Genomic DNA, 22,806 nt, shown 5'->3' on the forward strand with positions numbered 1-22,806 from the left:
AGAAAAAAAGCCTATAATCTCCTGTGGCTCAATAGTATTAAAAAAATCTTGAGAAAGCTGTCAAAATGTTTTTCACCTTTAAAATTTGAACAGAAAAATATTACCAAAAAACTAGTATGACCCTACCCTCTAAAGAGTTACAAAGATTTCCTTACCTTAACTGCTCTTCAGAACAGCCATCTCTATACCTTTTAGGATAAAATTTCTCTATGACTTGCTTTAGAGTTTGATTCGCTTTGCACTGATTGGTAACATGCCCTGCTGGAGTTGAGAAAGGTCTTTCAAAATCTCCAATCTCTACCTAATTGGAAATCCAAAAAAGTGAAAATATATTGAAAAGAGTTTTAAGACAGAAAATCAGTTAGTTTTATTTTTTCTAAACATTATTTTTTAACACATAATACATGAATCTATTTGTCATGATTATGTGATTATGAAATTTATAATCATATGTAGGAATTTTTATAAATTATATTTTAATTCTAATTTTGTTTTTGAGACGGAGTCTCGCTCTGTCACCCAGGCTCATTGCAACCTCTGCCTCCCAGATTCAAGTGGTTCTCCTGCCTCAGCCTCCCGAATAGCTGGGACTACAGGTGTGTACCACCATGCCTGGCTAATTTTTGTGCTTTTAGTAGAGACGGGGTTTCACCATGTTGGCCAGGCTGGTCTTGAACTCCTGACCTCAAGTGATCCACTTGCCTTGGCCTACCAAAGTGTTGGGATTACAAGCGTGAGCCACCACCTGGCTTGAATTCTAATTTTGAAAAAAATCTGTAATTTAAACATTTGAGTTCCATTTCTACATTAACCTTCCTAGTTTACTATCACCATCTAGTAGTACTTGCTAAAGGTCACTACTTTGTTATTGTCTGTAACGCAAGGACAATTTTTCATTTTTAAGGCACTATTTTAATTGCTGATAATAAGATGAAATAGATGTTAAAAATAAAAGGCAATAGACGGGCGTGGTGGCGGGCACCTGTAATCCCAGCTATTTGGGAGGCTGAGGCAGAAGAATCGCTTGAACCCAGGAGGCAGAGGTTGCAGTCAGCCGAGATCATGCCATTGCCCAGTCTGGGTGACACAGCAAGACTCCATCTCAAAAAAAAAAGTTATAAGAAATTTCAAAAAACTATTAGTTGGACTTTTTGAGGGTCTCTCCTGAATGTAATGGGAGCAAGAACCATATTCTCATTACTTTGTTCCTAGATTTTCTCCATGTTATTGTGTTCATACTCTCATTCTACTAGCATTAATCCTGGGAATAGAGTCCTTCCCAGGATATAGAGTTGTGTTTGGAACCACAGTTTATATTTTATTGGAGCATGAAGTTCAAGGTAGGGAGTATTAAGGGAATGTTGAGGCTGGAGGGGCAGGCAGAGTTCGGATCTTGAAAGTCCTTGCATGTAAAAAAGGAATGACAGAGCTAGATTCACATTTTTGCTGTATCTCTATCCCAGTTACTAGTGCTGCCTAATAAAGCTCCATGCACAGGTGACATTGTGCCAGTTTCCAGGCTCAGCCCTTAAGAAAATAGCAGTTTCCACTTCTTATCTGTCTTCTGGGACGTTGTTGCTGTCACCCATTCACCATTCTTGGAGGAAGCACAAGCAGTCACATACACGAAGAGACCACGTGTAAGGTGCTCCAGCTGACAGTCCCAGCAGAAGTCCCCACAAACAGCGAGCATCAATCAGCCACCAGATGTGACTGAAGGAGCCTTCAAATGATTCCAGCCCTCAGCCATAGAGCGACAACTGGCTTTCAAGCTGTGTCAGCTGATACCACCTGAAGCAGAGACACACACTGTCCCTTCACATCCCTGCCCAAATTTCTGTCTTAAGTAGCTGAGTTTTGGAGTCATTTGTAACGTAGCAACAGATAAGTGGAAAAAATCCCTCTAGCATTTGTGTGAAGGATAAATTTGTGAGGGACCAGACCAGAGAAAGGCACACTACTTAGGAGCCTGCTGCAGGACAGCAGGCAGTATGAGACAATGATCCAAACCTTAGCAACAGGAGTCAGCATACAGAGGAGAGAACAGACTAAAACATCCCTAAGAGTTCACATTCGCAGGAATGTGGTGACTGGTGGGAAAGGGCCAAAGTGAGCGAAAACTCATGATAATTCCCGGGTTTGAAGCTTGCTTGGGGGACCGGGTGGAGGGTGTATCATAAATAGGAGACAGAATGTGAACACAGAGGAGGGACGATGATTAGTTTGGTTTTCAATATGCTGATTTTGGCTGGGTGCGGTGGCTCACGCCTGTAATCCTAGCACTTTGGGAGGCCAAGGCAGGCGGATCACTCAAGGTCAGGAGTTCGAGACTAGCCTAGCCAACATAGTGAAAACCCGTCTCTACTAAAAATATGAAAATTAGCAGAGCGTGGTGGTGAGTGCCTAGGGAGGCTGAGGCAGGAGAATCGCTTGAACCCGGGAGGTGGGGGTTACAGGGAACCAAGATTGTGCCACTTCACTCCAGCTTGGGCAAAAGAGGGAAACTCTGTCTCAAAAAAAAAAAAAAGAAAAGTTGATTTTAAGGAGCCCATAAAAAAACTACGAACTGAAGAGAAAAGATCTGGGAAACATTGGCATAGGTGGTGCATAGAATAAAAAGAATGAGATGTGCTGGGACAGAGTGTAGCGTGAGGAGCCATAGACCAAAGACCCTGGGGAATCTAAGCCTTGGTCCAGATGCCACATCACAGAGTTGCTTTAACATTTTCCTTAATTAACCTAGGCAAAGACTTGGGTGTGGTTGAGACTATGGGTTGCATCTTATGACCATTCCCTCCTTCTTCTTGAGTAAAAAAAACCTTAAATTTAGCTGGGCACACTGCCACCCCACTGAGACCACATTCCCCAGACTCCCCTGTAGGTAATGGGCAAGGCCATGTGACTAAATTCTGATGGGAGAGACATGAATGGAAGCGTTCTATGCAGCTGCTGAGAAGTTTTCTCAAGTGTGGGAGGGCATGCCCTTTTCAACCCTTCCCCCACCCTGAAGCCTGGAACACTGACATTAGCTGGAGCTCTGGCAGACTCCCAGGACCATGGTGATGACACCCTAGGGACAGCAGAGGAGAGAAGAGGATAAAGCCCATGCCCCTAATGGCTTCACAGAGGTGCCAGGATGCCTCTCTCTCTATGTGAGCGCTAAATATACTTCTATTCTGATTAAGTCAGTATTAATTTGTGTGTGTGTGTGTGTGTGTGTGTGTGTGTGTGCGTGTAGAAGGTTGAACTTAATCCTAGCTGATACAGGCTGGGTGCGGTGGCTCACGCCTGTAATCCCAGCACTTTGGGAGGACAAGGCCGGTGGACCACGAGGTCAGGAGATCGAGACCCTCCTGGCTAACACGGTGAAACCCCACCTCTACTAAAAATACAAAAAATTAGCAGGGCACGGTGGCGGGTGCCTGTAGTCCCAGCTACTCGGGAGGCTGAGGCAGGAGAATGGCGCGAACCCGGGAGGCGGAGCTTGCAGTGAGCCGAGATCGCGCCACTGCACTCCAGCCTGGGCGACAGAGCGAGACTCCGTCTCAAAAAAAAAAAAAAAAAAGAAAAGAAAATCCTAACTGATACAGTAGGCAAATAAAAGAAAGTGCTCTAGCCTTTTCAAGGACTTATTCCTATAAGACTACCAAGCGATTTCAGCATGACATCTTCAAGCCCACAGCTCTACACTCCAATTCCCTTATTAAACACAAAGCCTAGAGATATATTTTCAAGATAATTAAGAAACTGGGTTCTCTTTATGGAATACTGTCTCATTCTACATCATTGCAATTGTCAGCAGTTTAGAGGCAAACTGTAATTATAGTGCCTGTAATTTTTAAGGTGCTAATCGTAGCAAAATGAATGTAAAGAATTATTGAAGTATATTGTTTTACGTTTAATTCAGTGTAGAAATTAGTATCTTATTATTTCAATATATTACTCTATATAACATGGAAGTTACCTGAGCTAAAAGAGCTGCCATTTCTAATGCCAGATCCTTGTTCAGAGGAAAAAGTCCATTTATGATTTGATCATTTGTCTGATACATTAACAGCAACTTTTCTCTATCAGTCTCTCCACAAGCTTGCACTGAGAAATACAGTCTGTAAAAAAAAAGAGTAAATTTCTCATTAAATGATATTCTTACAAGGAAATAAAGTAAAGATAAATCCAGCGGACTGAGATGGGGTTGTTTTAACACAGTACTCTAAGTGGTATGAACTTAGACTACTACTGTCAATGACTTCTGTTTCTGTTCTATTTAGTACTTTCAGCAAAATAAGAAAAAACTGCTTTGAGGTTGAGGTTGAGAAGTGCTGGAGGTGAGGTTGAATCACATTAAATGTCAATTGTCTAAATACACCAATGAAAAGACAGAGATTGTCAGAGTGGATAAAATATAAAACCTAACTATATGGTGCTTATAAGAAATCCACTTTAAATATAAATAAAAATGTATAAGTAGAAGTAAAGGGATGAAGCAATTTTTTAGGCCTTGAAACACCAAATCCTTAAATGTTCCTGAGGAAAGACCTAAGACATCAAGTGAAATTAAATATGCCCTCTCTTGCAAGGAATGTATGATACAGGCCTTTATTTCAATGGGCTGTATAAACCCAGTCTTCAAAACCCTCATGATCCTTCCTGAATACCTTGGACACAGCACAGAAAAGGAAGTGAAGGTTTCAACTCAAAATCACCCCCAAATCTACATCAAATAAGGGGAGGGGGAGAAGGTGAGTTTTCTCTGGGAATCTAAAAGATAATATTTATAGATTTAAGTGTGTTTTGACTTTTTTGGCCACAATCTGATAAGCAGCTTTAGGGGCTCAGAAATAGTTTACATGTTATCACTATTACTCACTGAAACACAACATGGCTTTTGTCTGCCTAGGGGGGTCTTCATCAAATCAGTGACTCTCTTTATTTATTCACTGTGTCATTTATTCATATGTGAGATTTGGGGGGCTCTGACTTCAGGCTGCAGATCAGGCACAGGTGCTGTAACGGCTCTAAATGCTGTGACAATGGGGTGGGTGAGCAACATCTTGACACACCTGAATACTGCCATGACAACACAGTGGCTGGAAAAGAGAGATTTAGATACAGTAGCTGTTAGGTGTGTATTCAATTGGCTATAACTTTGCATTTTCAGCCTTTTCTTCCCCCTACACACTTGGGGGAGAGGACACATCCCTACCATTTACAGTATCTCTCCCAGTAATTCTCTCAAATAGCAGGGAAGGGGAGGGCAGCAGGTCTGAATCTCTGAGCAAGCATGGGTGGGTGTACTTTGAAAAGCTCCTCCTACCCCATGATTCTATTCATTCTTTCCTCTCTACCCAGTTTACAAATCAGAAAAATCCTAAGCTCCATTTTAATCTATGATGACTACAATGACAAATAATGCAGGATTATATTGTTAAACTGGTAGCAGAACATGGCTGGGCAACAGAAACAGATGCCAAATCCAAAATGATATCAGCAAAGCCATATAAAACAAAGAGAAGAAAATTTAAGATGAAAGCCTTCCTTTCTGGCATGCTTACATTTGTATGCATAGCTTATTTTCCCTACTTGAAGTTAGGAAGTATATCATACTCATCACTGTAATCCACTAGAGTTTAGCTAAGTGTTACCACTGGAAGGTTTGGTAATACGGCTAAGGGGAGAAAAAGAACCAAACGGCTACAGGCAAGAAGAGCTTAAGTGCATTTTCTGTTATTCCCAGCAGGCAACACGATTGAGCCTGACAGGGGAAAAGGAAGCATCATTAGCCAAAAAAAAAAAAAAAAAGAGAGAGAAAAACAATACTGGACATGAACCATGGGCTCAAATCCCTAATGAAACAGTTTTGGCTCCAATAGCTACCCAGGGATTTGGGGAGAATTTGAAGAGGAACAAAAATGACCAAGAAGTCATAAAAATCAAATCCATGGAGCTTGAATAGGAAAAGCACTAGAGGAATGTGATCTAAGCCTCTCACAATATGGCCAGTTTTCAGCTGCTTCCAAATCCTAAAGAGGCCTGGAGCAGACAGAATGGGCTTCTATGACAGCAGGCAAGGCTTAGATTAGCTCGCAGGGGTATTCCCAAATCTCCACCTCCTCATTGGACACCCAGGAAGCTGAATACTGTGGGATGGAAATCGCGTCACTGTGGACCAGTACCACTACACAAATATACTGCTTCCAAATTCAGCAGGGCTCTCAGCACCACTGGGCGATCCTTTTGCTTGCCCTCAACTGGATCCATATTCATTCTTCAAAGCATTTATTTCCTACTGTTGCCCTTCCCATCCTCTTGTAAACTTACTGGGGGGACAGCCTGCAATCTCTCTCTGTTCACCCTTCCTTCGCTCCTCAGTCCACCATGGTCTACTGGTTATACTCTACTAAAACTGCAATTGTTCTCTTCCTGCCTCAGTGGCGTCCAACTTCCAGTCATCTGCTCAGAAGTTACCACTCTGCAAAGTCTTCCTCTATGTCCCTACAACCTCTTGTACATACATGTCATATTCATGGTAATGACAAAGATCTGTGAAGCATTTACTATGTGGCAGGCTCTGAACCAAGTGCTTTACAATTGCCAACATTTAATCCTTCAGACAACCCTAGAGGTGGGAGTCGTTTTGATCTCCATTTCACATACAGGGTACCTGAGGCACAGAGATGTTAAGTGACTTGCTCAGGGCCACATAGTAAGTGGTAGGGCCAGGATTCTAACCCAGGCAGCCTGTCTCCAGCCCATGTTCTTCACTCCTGTGCTACATTCTTCCTGTTACAGCATTGATTGCATTGCTAAGACTTCATGTCTGCCTCTCCCTATAAACTGGAAGATTCTAAAGGGTAAGGAAACTCTATTCACCTTGGAATTCCCAAGGCTTCAAACAAGGCTTGGCACTGGTAGATGGCATGAATGGACAAATAAATGGTATGTGAGAATTGCTAAGTACAGGAATTATTTGCCAAAAATCCTGAAGAATTCCCTTTCATAGTCTTAGGCAAGTGACTTAACTCTCTAAAGCTTCAGTAACCTCATCTGTCAGATGGAAATAATAATAGTACCTCAAAGGGTTGTAAGGATTGTATAAGAATGCATACAAAGAGTTCAGAATAGGGCCTGATGTTAGGTAAATGTTCAACAAATGCAGGTTAGTAGTACTAGGAGTACTAGTAGTAGTATTCCCCAGGGGTCTCTGGAATCATGAGAGTTTCTCTTTTTTTTTTTCTTTTTTTGAGACAGAGTCTTGCTCTGTCACCCAGACTGGAGTGCAGTGGCATGATTTGGCTCACCGCAACCTCTGGCTCCTGGGTTCATGCGATTCTCCTGCCCCAGGCTCCCATGTAGCCGGGACTACAGGCACACACCACCATGCCCAGCTAATTTTTGTATTTTTAGTAGAGATGGGGTTTCACCATGTTGGCCAAGCTGGTCTTGAACTCCTCACCTCAGGTGATCTGCCCGCCTCGGATCCCAAAGTGCTGGGATTACAGGCATGAGCCACGGTGCCTGGTCCATGTGAGAGTCTCTTGATCCTGGAATTTTTTTTAGTGTGAACATAGCTAGGAGAAATGGGATAAACTCCATTTCTTGGCTTAAACTTTTGGCTATGGCCAGTTTTGTTTTGTTAAAAACATGCTTTGGCTCTTACAACTTCAAAAACACAGTGAAAAATCAAATTAAATAAGAGGCTTAACTATGAACAGAATTTAAATGTTAGTTGCCAACGGTTGTCTATGAGAACAAGTTGAAAACCTATTAATTAGACCTTTCATACCTGAATCTAAATAATTAAAATTCCATCACTTGCTAAGTATCAATTTAAAATTCCATGATAAAGAGAATTGATATTTTAGCTTTGTTTGTTACCCTGCTGCTTGGCAGATGAAGAATCAGGTCCTTGGCTGTGTGACAGGTCACAGCAAGGTTTCCCTCCAAACTGTATCACTAGAAATTAGGTCTCATTGTCTAAGCTACTTATAAACACATGCAAAGCACGGCCATGTTTAGAAACAGTACTTTCTCATAGCTGTGGCTATCCAGCCATTTCAGAGTTCTGTTAAAAATTAAGCCTTTCAGTTGAGTTACTTTTTTTTCCTGCTGTCAAAGACATTGTCATGAGGTTTTGCTTTTAAACAAGGTAATCATCATCTGTTATTCACAATTCTCTCTTTTTAAAAAAAATTTTGAAGATAATTATTCTGACCCAAATATTCGTGACCATGGCCTGTGACACAGCCCTCAGGAGGTCCTGAGAACATGTGCCCAAGGTGGTCAGGGAGCTGCTTGGTTTTACACATTTTAGGGAGGCATGAGACTTCAATCAAATACACTTAAGAAATATACTGGTTTGGTCTAGGAAGGCAGAACAACTTGAAGTGAGGACTCCACAACCTCTTATGGCAACCCAGACATTCCTTTCTATTGATTCCAGGTCTTTGGATAAACTCAACCAATTGTCAACCAAAAAATTTTTATTCATGATTCTCTTTGTCCTTCCTTGTGGTGTTTGTTAGACTTGAAGCATTATTTTTATCTGTCTTTCATATCCAAATTTTATCCAAATTTCTCTTCAGTTCCAATCATACATCATAATCTGAGTTGGTACATATTAAGCATTCATAAGGTTTAGATTATTAGGAATAGTCTTGGCTGGGTGCGGTGGCTCATGCCTGTAATCCCAGCACTTTGGGAGGCTGAGGCGGGCAGATCACCTGAGGTCAGGAGTTCGATACCAGCCTGGCCAACATGGTGAAACCCCGTCTCTATAAAAATACAAAAATTAGCTGGGTGTGGTGGCAGGCGCCTATAATCCCAGCTATTTGGGAGGCTGAAGCAGGAGAATCGCTTGAACCTGGGGGGCAAAGGTTGCAGTAAGCTGAGATCGTGCCATTGCATTCCAGCCTGGGCAGGAAGAGTGAAGTTCTGTCTCAAAAAAAAAAAAAAAAAAAAAAAGAATGCCTGAACCTCTTTTCCATAAATGTCTTTGGCAGGCCAGGTCCAGGAGCTGGCTCCTTCCACAAAGGCTGAGGCCAAGAGGCAGGGGCAGTGATGAGGACCTTTAGGTCAGTGCTTCTCAAAACCCAGCACATGTAAGAATTATCTGGAGAGCTGTCAAAACACAGACTCCTGGGCTCCACCCCCAGAAATTCTGACTCAGTGGGTCTGAAGTGGGGCCTAATGATTTGCATTTCTAACATGTTCCACGTGGTCCTGAGGCTGCTAGTGTGGGGCCCACGTTGGGAACTACTGCTCCACATTAAACAGAACTACAATAATAATCTAGAAGGTCCAAATCTTCTAGCCTGCTGTCCTTGCCAGTCACCAAAGGGCCATTGATACCTTGATAAAGTTTGCCCTCAAGGGAAACAGGTCCCTCCAGGGGTGAAGCCTATTAGACTTCCAATATCTATGCAATATTGCTTATCTCTAGGAATGTATGATTTTAAAACCTTAGATACCAAAGATTAATAGTCACTTTCTTATTACTTGAAACTCTGGCAAATCATCACAGCTCATGAGACCCTGAATAAAGAAGCTCCAGTGTTCACAATCACCATTTATTCAGATCAACAGAGTCTGTTCAAATACTGGGTGGCCCTTTAAGTGGCCAACTGGATGAGAGAAGAGTCCAAAATATGAATGTGCCATATTTATTTAACTATTCTCCCTATTAATAAACATGTAAATGTCTGTCCCAAGTTTTTAACAAAAATATTGACAAAGAATATGACAAAAACATGACAAGAAAGATACTGGGACATACTGGAATACTCTGCCCACTTATCTGGGTATTTCGGTGGGATGGACTATTAGAACAAGAAATTTTAAAGTGGATCAAAGGCTATTACATTCTTTATGTTGTACAGTGCCTTCAATTCTTACATTCCAATTTTAAGTCTGAACATCTTCCAAAAAGAGACCTCTGAGTTCCACTCCAATAATTCCACTAGGCTCTGGGTCTGACATTTTATAGATTCCTTAATTTACAGGGTATAAGACTCAAATAAAACCAGCAAAATACCATTATTTTGTTATAATTAATGTGAGCTGGTCAGTTAACAGTGTTTATTAAGTACTACCTTTTGCTAATACATGAAAGAAATGAAAATATTTAAAAAGAAAGAAAGGAAATCTGGTTCCTGATTACATGCCAAAGTACATTACCATTTTATCTGTAGAGAAGGTGTGTGCTCCGGCTTCTCTGGCATTTTCTCAATTCCTGACACAAGCTGAGCAGCCTCCCTCTACAGGCCTTTGAACATTCTTTTCTATGCATTTTGATGTTCCCACTCCCATCTCCCTCTGAACTTGGCGTAAACATCATTTCCTCAAAGAAGCCTCCCGAGGTCTCCTGTCTAGGTCAGGCTCACTGTTGTGTGCCCTCACAGTACCTCTCTCTCCCTTCAGAGAACATACTGTGTCATTACACACTCATTAGAGTGAGGATATGCCCAGCAATAGTCTTCCTCACTAACCCGTAGATTCCAAAAGATCAGGGACTGGGTCTGTCTGTATTTATTACAATTTTATTCATAGCATCTAGCTAAGTGATAGACCTTACAGTTGAAGCTCGGTGAACACCGAGAGAGAGAGAGAGAGAGGGAGAGAGAAAGAGAGACAGAAAGAAAGAGAAAAATGAGAATGAAAGACTGAGAAGGGATAAATATGAGTATAAAGAATATATAACTTCCAAAAGACTGAGGCAAACATAGGACATAGGTATCTCTTCTTTTTTTTTTTGAGACGGAGTCTTGCTCTGTCACCCAGGCTGGAGTGCAGTGGTGCGATCTTGGCTCACTGCAAGCTCTGCCTCCCGGGTTCATGCCATTCTGCTGCCTCAGCCTCCCAAGTGGCTGGGACTACAGGTGCCCGCCACCACGCCCGGCTAATTTTTTGTATTTTTAGTAGAGACGGGGTTTCACCATATTAGCCAGGGTGGTCTCGACCTCCTGACCTCGTGATCCACCTGCCTTGGCCTCCCAAAGAAACATAGGTATCTCTTCTTACTACAGATCTGTAGTAGGGTATTGAAGTATTCAGTCTTTATGAAAAATGTAATAATACTGTTACAGGAAATTATGAAAGTGAAAAATGCATCCTTGTATCAACTACTCTAAGAGCAGCTATTTTTTTTCTGTAGTTTTTCTGATTGTGTGTGTGTGTGTGTGTGTGTATTTTTTGTTTGTTTTGAGACAGGGTTTCACTCTGTTGCCCAGGCTGGAGTGTGGAGTGCAGTGGCACAATCACGGCTCACTGCAGTCTCAACCTCCTGGGCTCAGGTGATTCTCCCACCTCAGCTGTCTGAGTAGCTGAGATTACAGGCACATGCCACCACACCTGGCTAATTTTTGTTATTTTTAGTAGAGGCGGGGTTTTGCCATGTTGGCTCCCAAAGCGTTGGTCTCGAACTCCTGACCTCAGGTGATTTGCCCACCTTGGCCTCCCAAAGTGCTGGGATTATAGGCGTGAGCCACCATGCTCAGCTGAGACCTAGTGTTTCTGATCTTTGTCTAAAAGCATATTTTTATAAAATATAATTCTTTATGACATCAAGAGACTAGAATTAGAAACAAAATTTTATGTGACAAGGTTTTTTTCCTATAGAAACAGAGTTATCATTTATAGAAAGACAAACTTACCAATAAATAACTTTTAAGGCATTCAATAGAAAGGTAAATAGTAGATGCATTATTTGAACATATTGTATACTCATACTTTGGCATCTGGATGCAGTATTACATACCTGTTTTTGTATGTCAGACGAACAGTCCTTGTACCTTCACATTTTCCAGGCTGCTGTTCTTTGGAAGCCTGTTCCCATTTGGAAATAATGTCACAAATCTAGAAAGGAAGTGGAAAACTGAGATTTACAGTACTTTTCAAATCAAAATTTTTTGAAGACAAGTGTGCTGCAGACTGAAATTTTTCAATTAATATGATCAAACCAAATATACTCAAGCTTTTTGTTTTCAGCCTCTGTGCGGCTCCGAGTTTAGTATGTAATTATAAATTGCTATTTGGCCCACTTATCCTTTTGGGCACACATTAACTTTGGACTGCGGCCATGCATTTTTTACTCAAAAAGGAATCGTAATGTATGACTGCCTGAAACTGGAAACAAGGAGATTCCAGGGATTTTTTCATGATTTGGTCACTGAAGAAGCAAGTTTTTTACCTTCAGAGTTCAAAAAGATTGTAATAACTAAAGTTATACCAAAGAAATCTGAAATATAATTTATGGAAAGGGTCTAGACCCAGGTCTAGCTATTTGATTTTCGGTAACTCATTTCCCTCTCTAGGCCTCAGTTTTCTCATTTGCAAAATAAGTGCATTGTTTCTCTAAGGTCCCCTGTGGTTCTATAATTCTATTTATTTATTTATTTTTAAAATTGAGATTGAGTCTCACTCTGTCACCCAGGCTGAAGTACAGTGGCACGATCTCGGCTCACTACAACCTCCGCCTCCTGGGTTCAAGTGATTCTCCTGCCTCAGCCTCCCGAGCAGCTGAGACTACAGGCACCCACCGCCATGCCTGGCTAATTTTTTTGTATTTTTAGTAGAAACAGCGTCTCACCACATTGATCAGGCTGGTCTTGAACTCCTGACCTCAAATGATCTGCCTGCCTTGGCCTCTCAAAGTGCTGGGATTACAGGCGTAAGCCACCGCACCTGGCCTAATTCTGTATATATTATTGCCATTACTAAATGGAAGCTCTATTAAAGTTATTTTACTATGATCTGGAAAAGATTCTTTTAAAATCCCTCCCTTTTCATTTCCACAGGTCTGTTTTCTTTCTTTCTTTCTTTCTTTTTTTTTTTTTTTTTTTGTGAAACAGTCTTGCTCTGTCGCCCAGGCTGGAGTGCAGTGGCGTGATCACGGCTCACTGCAGCCTCGACCTCATGGGCTCAAGAGATTCTAGTGCCTCAGCCTCCAGAGTAGCTGGGACTACAGGCATGTGGCACCATGCCTGGCTAATTTTTGTATTTTTAGTAGAGATGGGTTTTTGCCATGCTGCCCAGGCTGGTCTCAAACTCCTGGCCTCAAATGATCCACCTGCCCTGGCCTCCCAAAGTGCTTGGATTACAGGCGTAAGCCACTGCACCCGGCCACAGGTCTGTTTCCTAAACCATTTTTCATTTCCAGCTCAGGCCTTCCCTAACTCCCAATGCTGAACTTAATCTCTCTCTTTCTGTGCAAAGTTCACAGCACTCTCAAAACTTTCATCACTTTCAACCCTAGTTCAAGGTTATCTGTGTATAAAGCTGCTCTTCCGTAAGCAAATTTTAAGTTCACTGTGGGCAGGGACTATTTCTGGTCCTTTTGTATTCCCCACAGAGTCCAGCCAGCCCTTGGGATACAAAAAAATAGCTTAGTAAGTATTGCTGAATAAATGAAAAAAAAAAAGGAAAGCCATTTTATTAGCACTTCTACATATCTACCCTTATTATCCTAATGTTTAGAGTATAATTTCCATTACTAACACTTTTCCTCTCTTTAATATGGAATGTATATATGTACAGATTGTGTATTAAGAATTCTATGGGTTTAACAAAGTCCTGCATTTTTTTTTCTTATCGTGGAGATTAGATTGGTTAAATTTTTGGAAAACTCCTGAATTAAACTTCTTGCAAAGTTTACTCTTCTTTTAAAGAGTAGCTTCTTTGCTGTCTGTTGGGCTTGGCTCCTGAAAAGGACTTGGTTTCACCTTGATGTTTCCTTGAAGACAATGCTCTAAATCTCTGCCAGAGGGATCATCAGTGAACAACGCAAATCCAGACTGCGCTGGTTTCCTCATTCCTGTGTCCTGGTTCAAAGTATTCAAAAATTCTTCCACTGTGGTAGATGCATCAAAACCAACTACCTAGACAGAAATAACAAAGCAGTTCTCTTAATAAGAAATACATAGTTTCAAACTGAGATTTTAGGGATGAAACAGAGCATACTTGATGCATGATTAATGATAACATATTTTTATAAGTGCTTTAACTTTTTTTCCCAAAGCTCCTCTGGAGAAAATTAACAAGGTTACCTCAGAAATTAGCTTGCTGAAGAACTAAAAAATCTCAGCTTCAGCCAACAGATATGAATCCAAAATAGAATGATCAGTTGACAGCTATAAATATTTTGCAAAGATATTATGCTTACCCACTAGAAGCAAACCAAGAACTATAGTACAATATGCAATCTTTAATCAAATGGAAAATAAATAAGAAATATGTTTAAATAAATGAACACTTTTATGTATTTAATGTTTGTTTCTTTAATAGGCAGTTAAGTATCTGAATTCTGTGATAAAAGGCGTATGGCTACAAAGACTAATTGCTAGTTTGGGAACATGTTTGCTTCAATTAATAAGCAAGCATCTAGATCTGAGAACTGGAAGGGCCCAGTGAAGTTTTCCCAGATAATTTCTGAGATTTGGAGATTTTAAAAGAGACTAAAATTGTACACACCCAGTATCAGTAATTATTTCCACACCTAGGAGGTGTACTGATGGGAAAAAGCCCCAACCGAAGTGTTTTTGATTTTTCTGTCCATCAGAATCATAATGGCAGTGAAGCCCATCCCTTATTTGCTTCAATATGGATTTGTTATTAGTGTGAATCCTTTATAGCAAAACTGTTTCAAAACTCAGCTGTTCTGATAGTAAGTCTAATATATTTGCATGTTTGTCACTGCCAGGTGCTGACAAAAGTAGGCAGAGAAGTCTCTGTTCCCTATAACAGAGGTTGTACATAGGATAGTCGGCTAAGCATATTTTCATCAGGTAACCTACCTGGTATATCCCATTCATGAAGTGCACAGGTATACTAAAGGGCAAAGAATGGTGATAAGGGTTTCGGAGAAGAGTTGAAAGAATTTCCATCCTTGAGGGTCTTGCTTCTCTGTCACCATTTTGTTGCGTTCTTTCTACACAACGCTGGCAGTAAATGGCATATTTTCCAAATTCTGTCCTGTAATACAAAACTTAAGATAAAATCTAAGAATAAATTTAATTGACAACCTAATATGTGCAACCATTAAGAAAGCATCCCTGTACATTATCACAATGTATTAGGCTAATTTTGACAGTAACATTTTTTGAATGATAATACTAAACTGCTGTAACTTTCCTCAAATTCCAACTTCTTTATTTTTCTAACTGCCTCACTCAAACCTCCCCACAAAGTATTCTTCATCTTTACTGTATTATTATAGTCACAAGCTGAATTTAAAATTACCAGTCATAAGTCAATATACAGTGATTTAATATTAACAAATATAAAGAAAGCAATTGCATGAAGAATAGTAGAGAGTAACTTATAAAAACATGTTACAGCAGAATTCTCTTCTGAAGAACATGGTGGTTAACGCTTGACCACTAAACAAGGTAAAAAAAAAAAATGTCTTCAGGCCAGGCGTGGTGGCTCATGCCTGTAATCCCAGCACTTTGGGAGGCTGAGGTGGGCAGATCACCTGAGGTCAAGAGTTCAAGACCAGCCTGGTCAACATGGTGAAAACCTGTCTCTATTGAAAACACAAAAAATTAGCTGGGTGTGGTGGCGCACGCTTGTAGTCCCAGCTACTTGGGAGGTTGAGGCAGGAGAATCGCTTGGACCTTGGAGGTGGAGGTTGCAGTGAGCCAAGAATATGCCACTGCACTCCAGCCTAGGTGACAGAGCAAGACCCTGCCTCAAAAAACAAAAATCTTCAAACAAAAATAAAATGTTTTCTTTCTTTATTCTATAAAAAACACTGCATTCATGAAAAAATGTTAAGCATTAGAAAAACTCATTAGAATAAATAAATGTAAAAGTTGGATAGAAATCTTATTTGTCCTTGCTTGTTATACATAAATTTTACTGCTTATTCAAGCAGATTGATAACACCTGTCAAATATGTTTGTATTCAAGTGCCCTGTAGGCAGATCCTTGGTCTCAGGGCTCCTCAGTGACTGCAACTGAAATTACCTGACCTTGGTCACAGATGACCTTGATCACAGAAGCCCCAAAATGTATTATGAACTGTAGAATATTTTCCTATTGCTTCCAAGTTGGGTTTGTTTGTTTGTTTCTTTTACTGTGTTTGTTTTAGTCCAAGAGTTTAAGCAACCTGACACAAAACTCTTGGTGGACAAAATGACCCTGGATAAGCCTTGGCTGAGTGACCTGGGTCCTAATGTAAGAAAGCCATTCTGGAAGTTGAACTTTAAATGTGTTTTTCAAAGGAGTAACAATTCTGAAGTAATTCAAATACATACAATTAGTAAAGGAGGGAAGACCATGGGGGAAATTTTTCAAATAAAAGAATTCAATGTGGAGAAAAATAGTAAAAGGGAAAACTAAGGAAACAAAATAGTTGCTTTTATTGAATGAACACCCACTAATGCTAAGTCATTCATACTTGAAATGCAAATACACTTTTCACTTAAGAATATTCTCTGTCAGTTATTCAAGTATTTATTGCAATCTTTCCTAAGAGATTTAACATAACAAAGGAAATATTTTCCTAGCTCCACATCAATGATAACCAAAGGCTTCCTGTACCAATATTTGTTTCATACATTCTTCTGAAAATGTACCTGGCAGATCATTAAATACTTATGATTTATCGTAGACTTTCAGAGACCACATAAACAGTTCAGCTGGCTAGTATTCTGCACACCTGGAATCTGCATTCCTCTTTAGGTGAAGCCTGAGGAGCCACAGGAAAGGATGATGGGGAAGGAAGAGCCCAACGCAGAGTGCCAAGAGCTGCCAGCCCTGGGCAGGGAGAAGCATCATAGGTTAGATACCACGTGCCAGTCAGAGATCCACATCTGAGTGAGTGCAATGGGCTGATGACAGTCTCTCTTAACCCATAAACATTTTGCTTCTTTCACATATGCATGATCTGTTTACAGCATTTATCATAGGTTAAAAACAAAAACTCTACATTGGGTCAGATCTACGATCCATCTAGTTGTGTGTATGGTTATCTACAACTGAGGAACCAAGGCACAAGCAGACAAGGTACTCCTTTTTGACATCACACTCAAAGATTAGGAACATTGTTTCTTTTTTTCACTTACGTATTTACTCATTCCTTGAAATACAAGTAATAGTTTTGAGAAAGGCAGATTGCAAAACAGTAGAAAACACACGCCATAAATCAAAACCAATCTACCTACACATATGTATGTATCTACATACCTAAATAAGGGACAAGTATAAAAATATTAACAGAGGTTATCTTTAGGTAGCAGCAATATATGTGATTTTTATTTTTCCTTTGCTCTGTTCTGTATTCTTCTTTCTATATTTTTTCAAGGAAGTATAAAACATGTTACAGCAGAATTCTCTTCTGAAGAACATGGTGGTTAATGCTCAACCACTAAACAAGGTAAAAAAATGTCTTCAAACAACAAAAACAAATTTTTTATTTCTTTATCCTATAAAACACTGCATTTGTTTAAAAATGTTAGGCATTAGACAAACTCATTAGAGTAAATAAATGTAAAAGGAGGACAGAGATCTCATTTGCCCTTGTTTGTTATATATAATTTTCAGTCATTTTTAAAACGTTATATTAAAAAAGAGGGAGAAATAGGCATTGTCCCTGCCCTTAAGGAGCCTACAGTCTAGTAGGAGACAGTTATATATTTAAACAGTAAATTATAATACAACATGGTAATACCATGTATTAACTTTTTAAAGCATAACCAATGGAAGGAATGACTAACTTCTTGTGGAGTCAGGGAAGGGATCATAGGGAATATGTTGCTTGGGCTGGGCTATAAAGTCTATGGAAGGGAAGGAAGAGGAGGGATCCAGGTAACAGGAATACCATCAGGTGCAAGGTGGAGAATATTGCAAAGGCGGAGTGTGTTTGAAGGATGGGGCGCATTTATTCATTCACTGTCTGCTGGAGGCAGGAAGTGGAGAAAGAGGGGGCTGGTGGAGCCAGATTACGAAGTGTTCTTGATGCAGATGAAGCTTAAGCTTCAGATTCCCTCTTGGGCACAGGTCCTGGGAAAGGCTTATTAACTGTGTTTACATGGTCATATGATTTCTAAAATGTGCAAAGGTAATCAATTTTCAAGTCTTTGCTTAAAGAGCATTTCCCAAATTGTATAAGCTTCAAGTCTCACAAAACCTGGATCCAACCCTGAGAGTCCTATATGCTAAGGTAAGAAATTTCTGATTTATCCTGTGGCTAACAGGGAGTCAATACACAAAGATAAAAACAGGTGTTCATTGAAGAGTAAACACAGATGACTACCAAACACCTGAAAAATATATTCAACTGCACTTTAAAGAAATGCACCCTGAGTCAATAGTGAAATATCATTTTTTACCTGGTAAGAATTTAAAATATACTGAATGTTGTTGAAGATATAGGAAAATTCTAAAAATGAATTCAAAGGAATTTGCTGGACCTGTCCACAAGATTTAGGTTCCTGGTGGGCACAGTGGCTCACGCCTGTAATCCCAGTACTTTGGGAGGCCAGAGTGGGTGGATCACCTGAAATCAGGAGTTCAAGGCCAGCCTGACCAACATGGTGAAACCCCATCTCTACTAAAAATACAAAATTAGCCAGAAGTGTTGGCACATGCCTGTAATCTCAGCTACTTGGGAGGCTGAGGCAGGAGAATTGCTTGAACCCAGGAGGCGGAAGTTGCAGTGAGGGGAGATTGTGCCATTGCACTCCAGCCTGGGCAACAAGAGTGAAATTCCGTCTCATTTAGGTTCAAAGATGTCTACTGTAGAGGTATTTATTATAGAAAAAAATATAGAAATGTATAGTACTTAATGTTAACATGACCATTATGTTTTGAAGAATGTCTAAGGATACAGGGGAAACGATTATTTTCTATAGTTTAAAAAAGTAGTATGCACACTGTAACTCCAGCAATATAAAAAACCGTGAGTGTGCACACACCAACATACATACATTTATATATAAACATATAAATATATAAACCAAAAAGGTAGACATCAAAATATTAATACCTATTTTTCCTTCTGCACTTTTTGTATTCTTCAAATGTCTATGCTGAATGTATATCATTCTTACAATCAGAAAAACAATATCACTTTAAATTGCATGTATATGTATCAATATTAATATCTACCTGCAATGGTCCTGGTTGATTCTGTGGCTGTCTTCGTCTTGTCTGTTTAATAAGCTGACAGCAAATTTCATTCTGCAGCTCAGGATGTGTCAGGCAGATTTGCAAAGCACTCTGGGCTAGAGATATGTGGTAATCAATTGCAGGAGAGTCAACTGCAGCATTTATAAAAAGCTGGCAGGTCTGAATTAAACAAAAAAAGATATATTCAAGGTGAGGAGTGATTAGATTTATTCTGCATGAATTATATCGATTATTTTTCAGCAGTAGTTTTTGTTTAAAATGATGGGAAAGGATATATGATGATAACACTAATCAAAAGAAATCTGGAATCGCTACAATAATAGCAGACAAAGCAGATTTCAGAGCAAGGAATTCTGCCAGAGATAAGGAGGGTCACTTTATAATGATAAAGGGGTCAGTTTATCTAGAAGACATAACAATCCTAAACATCTACATACTTAATAACAGAGGTTCAGAACACAGGCGAATCTCATCCAGCGTATTTTTCATTTTAGTCATTGCATTTTTCACTCCAAAAATTCAATTTGGGTCTTTTTAATATCTTCTCTTACTCTTCTTAAAATGCTCATGCTTTCCTTTACCTTCCTGAACATATGAAGCGTGGTGGCCAATCTCCAAAGTGGTCCTCCGTGATCTCCACATCCTGACATTCAGATCCATAGGTAATTCCCTCCTGTATTCTCTACCAGGGTTGGTCTGTGTGACTGGTAGCATGTGGCATGCCATTTCTAAGATTAGCTTATAAAAAACAATGCACTTCCATCTTGGTCACTCTCTCTCTTTCCCCGTTAGATCATTTCCTCTGGGGAAGGCAGCTGCCATGTCTTGAGCAGTCATTTGGAGAGGCCCATGTAGTGAGGTACTGAGGCTTCTTTGCCAACAGCCACGTGAGAGAGTTTGGAATCCTCCAGCCCCATTCCAAACTTCAGATGCCTGCTACCCCCGCTGACAGCTTGATGGTACCGCCAGGAGACTGAGTCAGAACCACCCAGCTAAACTGCTTCTAGATTCCTGACCCTTCAAAACTGTGTGAAATACCAAATGTTGTAATTCACTAAGTGTTGGGGAAATTTTAAATGTAACAGTAGACAACAGATACACAGAAATGTCCTTATCTACAATCACCTGCATCATTTCTAGATATTTTTCTATGATTACTTTTTCTTACCCATTGTATTGTCATACTTGACCCGATTCTCTGTATGCCTGGTGATCTTTGACTGGATGCAGACGTTGTGAATGTTATACTCTTGGGCACTGGACTTTTTGGTATGGTTTAAATATTTTTTAGCTTTGCTCTGAGATGACAGTTAAATTACTTGGAAATGGTTTGGTTCTTCCAAGGTCTCTTTTAAGTTTCTTAGGGTGGACCAAAACAGCCTTACATTTAGGACTATCTGGGCCCCATTCCAGACGCAAGCACCTTTTGTGCACTCTATTTGATGTCCAATGTATCAAAGATTTTTCCATTCTAGAAGATGGGAAAACTATTTCCAGCTCTGTGTGAGCTGGAATTTTTTTGCCTGTGTCTTTCTGTCCTCAGCCTCAGGTACTTTCCTCACATACACACATGCTTATCAGTTCTCAGATGAAAATACGAATCTCTGGAGCTCTCCCTCCCTCCCTCTCTTTAGCTCTCTCCTCTCAGCCCTGTGATTTTTTTTTTTTTTTAGACGGAGTCTTGCTCTGTTGCCCAGGCTGGAGAACAGAGCTCAGCACAACCTCTGCCTCCTGGGTTCAAGTGATTCTCCTGCCTCAGCCTCCCAAGTAGCTGAGATTACAGGCACCAACCACCACACCTGGCTAATTTTTTTATTTTTAGTAGAGACAGGGTTTCCCCCTGTTGGCCAGGCTGGTCTTGAACTCCTGATCTCAGGTGACACACCTACCTCAGCCTCCCAAAGTGCTGGGGTTACAGGGTGAGCCACCACACCCGATCAGCCCTGTGAAGTCTAACTACCTTGGCCTTCTCAAATTCTGAACTCTGTCTCCGCGACTTAGGAAGACTGCCAGGCTCTATTTGGGTGCTCCCTCTCTGCACAGCAGTCTTGAATCTCTCCAGACAGTAAGCTGCAGCAATCACAAGGCGTATGTCATTAGTTTTCCGAAGAATCTGTCCTGCACTGCCTACATTCAACATCTGAAAACCACTGGCAGGGCAAATCCAGTCCCTGTGGCTCCATCATGGCCCAAAGTAGTGCTTCCTTTTTATCTTCTAACTGGTTGTTGCTTGCACACGTAAAAGCATTTGTTTTTTGCTTATTTTGTACCTCTCACTATCTTATCAAATTCTCTTTTTGTTTGTAGTAGTTTTTTAGTTTGTTCTTTTGGGTTTTCTGGCTATACAAATATACCATCTGTAAATATTTTCATTTATTGCCTAATAACATAGGTTAGTTCCCTAACAGAATGTTAAATAATAATAACAATAATAACAAACTTTGTATAATTTATACTTTAATTGAAATTTTTAAAAAATAATGGGGGCATATCTTTGTCTTTTTCTCACTTTAGTGGAAATGTTTCTAAAATTTCTCCATAAAGCGTGATGCTTGCTTTTAGCTAAAACAGGAATATTTTATCATGTTGAAGTATCTATGTATTGCTATTCTATAAATGTTAAATTTGTCAAATGCCTTTTCGGCATCTACAGATATGATTATCTCCCTAATAATAAGTAATATTAATAGATATCCTAATACTTAGCCATCCTTGATTTCCTAGACTAAATCCCTTTCAGTCATAATTTAATATTTTCTAACATTAAAAAATGTTATCGACACATAATAGCTGCATATATTATTGGAGTATATGAATTTTTTGATACATGCATGCAACATGTAATAATCAAATCAAGGGAACTGGGATACCCACTACCTCTAACATTTGTAATTTCTTTGTGTTGGGAACATTCCAAATCTTCTCTTAAGTATTTTGAAATATACTCTAAGTTCTTGTCAACTATAGTTGCCCTACTGTGCTGTTGAACACTAGAACTTATTCTTCTTATATAAATGTATTTTGTACCCATTAACCAACCTCCTTTCATCCCTCCACCCCCTACTACCGAGCCTCTAGTAACCACCATTCTATTTTACCATCTACCTCTATGAGATCCACTTTTTTAGCTCCCACCTATGAGTGAAAACATGAGATATTTGTCTTTCTGTGCTTGGCTTATTTTACTTAACATAATGTTCTCCAGTTCCATCTATGTTGTTGCAAATGACAGGGCTTTGTTTTTCTTAATGGCTGAATAATATTCCATTGTGTATATATACTACTTTTTTTTTTTTTTTTTTTTTTTGACAGAGTCTTGCTCTGTCACCCAGGCTGGAGTGCAGTGGCACGCTCTCGGCTCACTACAACCTCCACCTCCCAGGTTCAAGAGATTCTTGTGCCTCAGCCTCCCTAGTAGCTGGGATTACAGGAATGCACCACCACGCCCAGTTAATTTTTGTATTTTTAGTAGAGACGCAGTTTCCCCGTGTTGGCCAGGCTGGTCTCAAACTTCTGGCCTCAAGTGATCTGGCTGCTTTGGCCTCCCAAAGTGCTGAGATTACAGGCCTGAGCCACTGGCCGGGCCCATCATTATCCATTCATCTACTGATGAACACTTAGGTTGATTCCATATATCGGTTCTTGTGAACAGTGTTATAATAAATATAGGAATGCTGATAT

General features: G+C 40.1%; 1 protein-coding gene across 4 annotated transcripts in view; it reads right to left on the minus strand.

Annotated features, from left to right (window-relative positions):
* The window catches only part of PLEKHH2 (pleckstrin homology, MyTH4 and FERM domain containing H2), a 130,099-nt gene that overhangs the window by 10,566 nt on the left and 96,727 nt on the right, over positions 1–22,806 (minus strand). For 2 of the 4 annotated variants that reach the window (XM_063648774.1, XM_063648773.1), the window contains exons 20-26: positions 19,105–19,284; positions 16,655–16,752; positions 14,783–14,964; positions 13,716–13,867; positions 11,753–11,850; positions 3,965–4,106; positions 156–301 (exon numbers count right to left, since the gene is read on the minus strand). In XM_063648774.1, the coding sequence (XP_063504844.1) occupies positions 156–301; positions 3,965–4,106; positions 11,753–11,850; positions 13,716–13,867; positions 14,783–14,964; positions 16,655–16,752; positions 19,105–19,284 (998 nt within the window). Of the gene's footprint in view, positions 1–155; positions 302–3,964; positions 4,107–11,752; positions 11,851–13,715; positions 13,872–14,782; positions 14,965–16,654; positions 16,753–19,104; positions 19,285–22,806 lie in introns of all 4 variants that reach the window. The other 2 variants (XM_054475166.2, XR_010123107.1) reach the window with 2 other exon arrangements.

Source organism: Pongo pygmaeus, chromosome 12, assembly GCF_028885625.2.
Source record: "Pongo pygmaeus isolate AG05252 chromosome 12, NHGRI_mPonPyg2-v2.0_pri, whole genome shotgun sequence".
In the NCBI taxonomy this organism is placed as follows: Eukaryota; Metazoa; Chordata; class Mammalia; order Primates; family Hominidae; genus Pongo; species Pongo pygmaeus.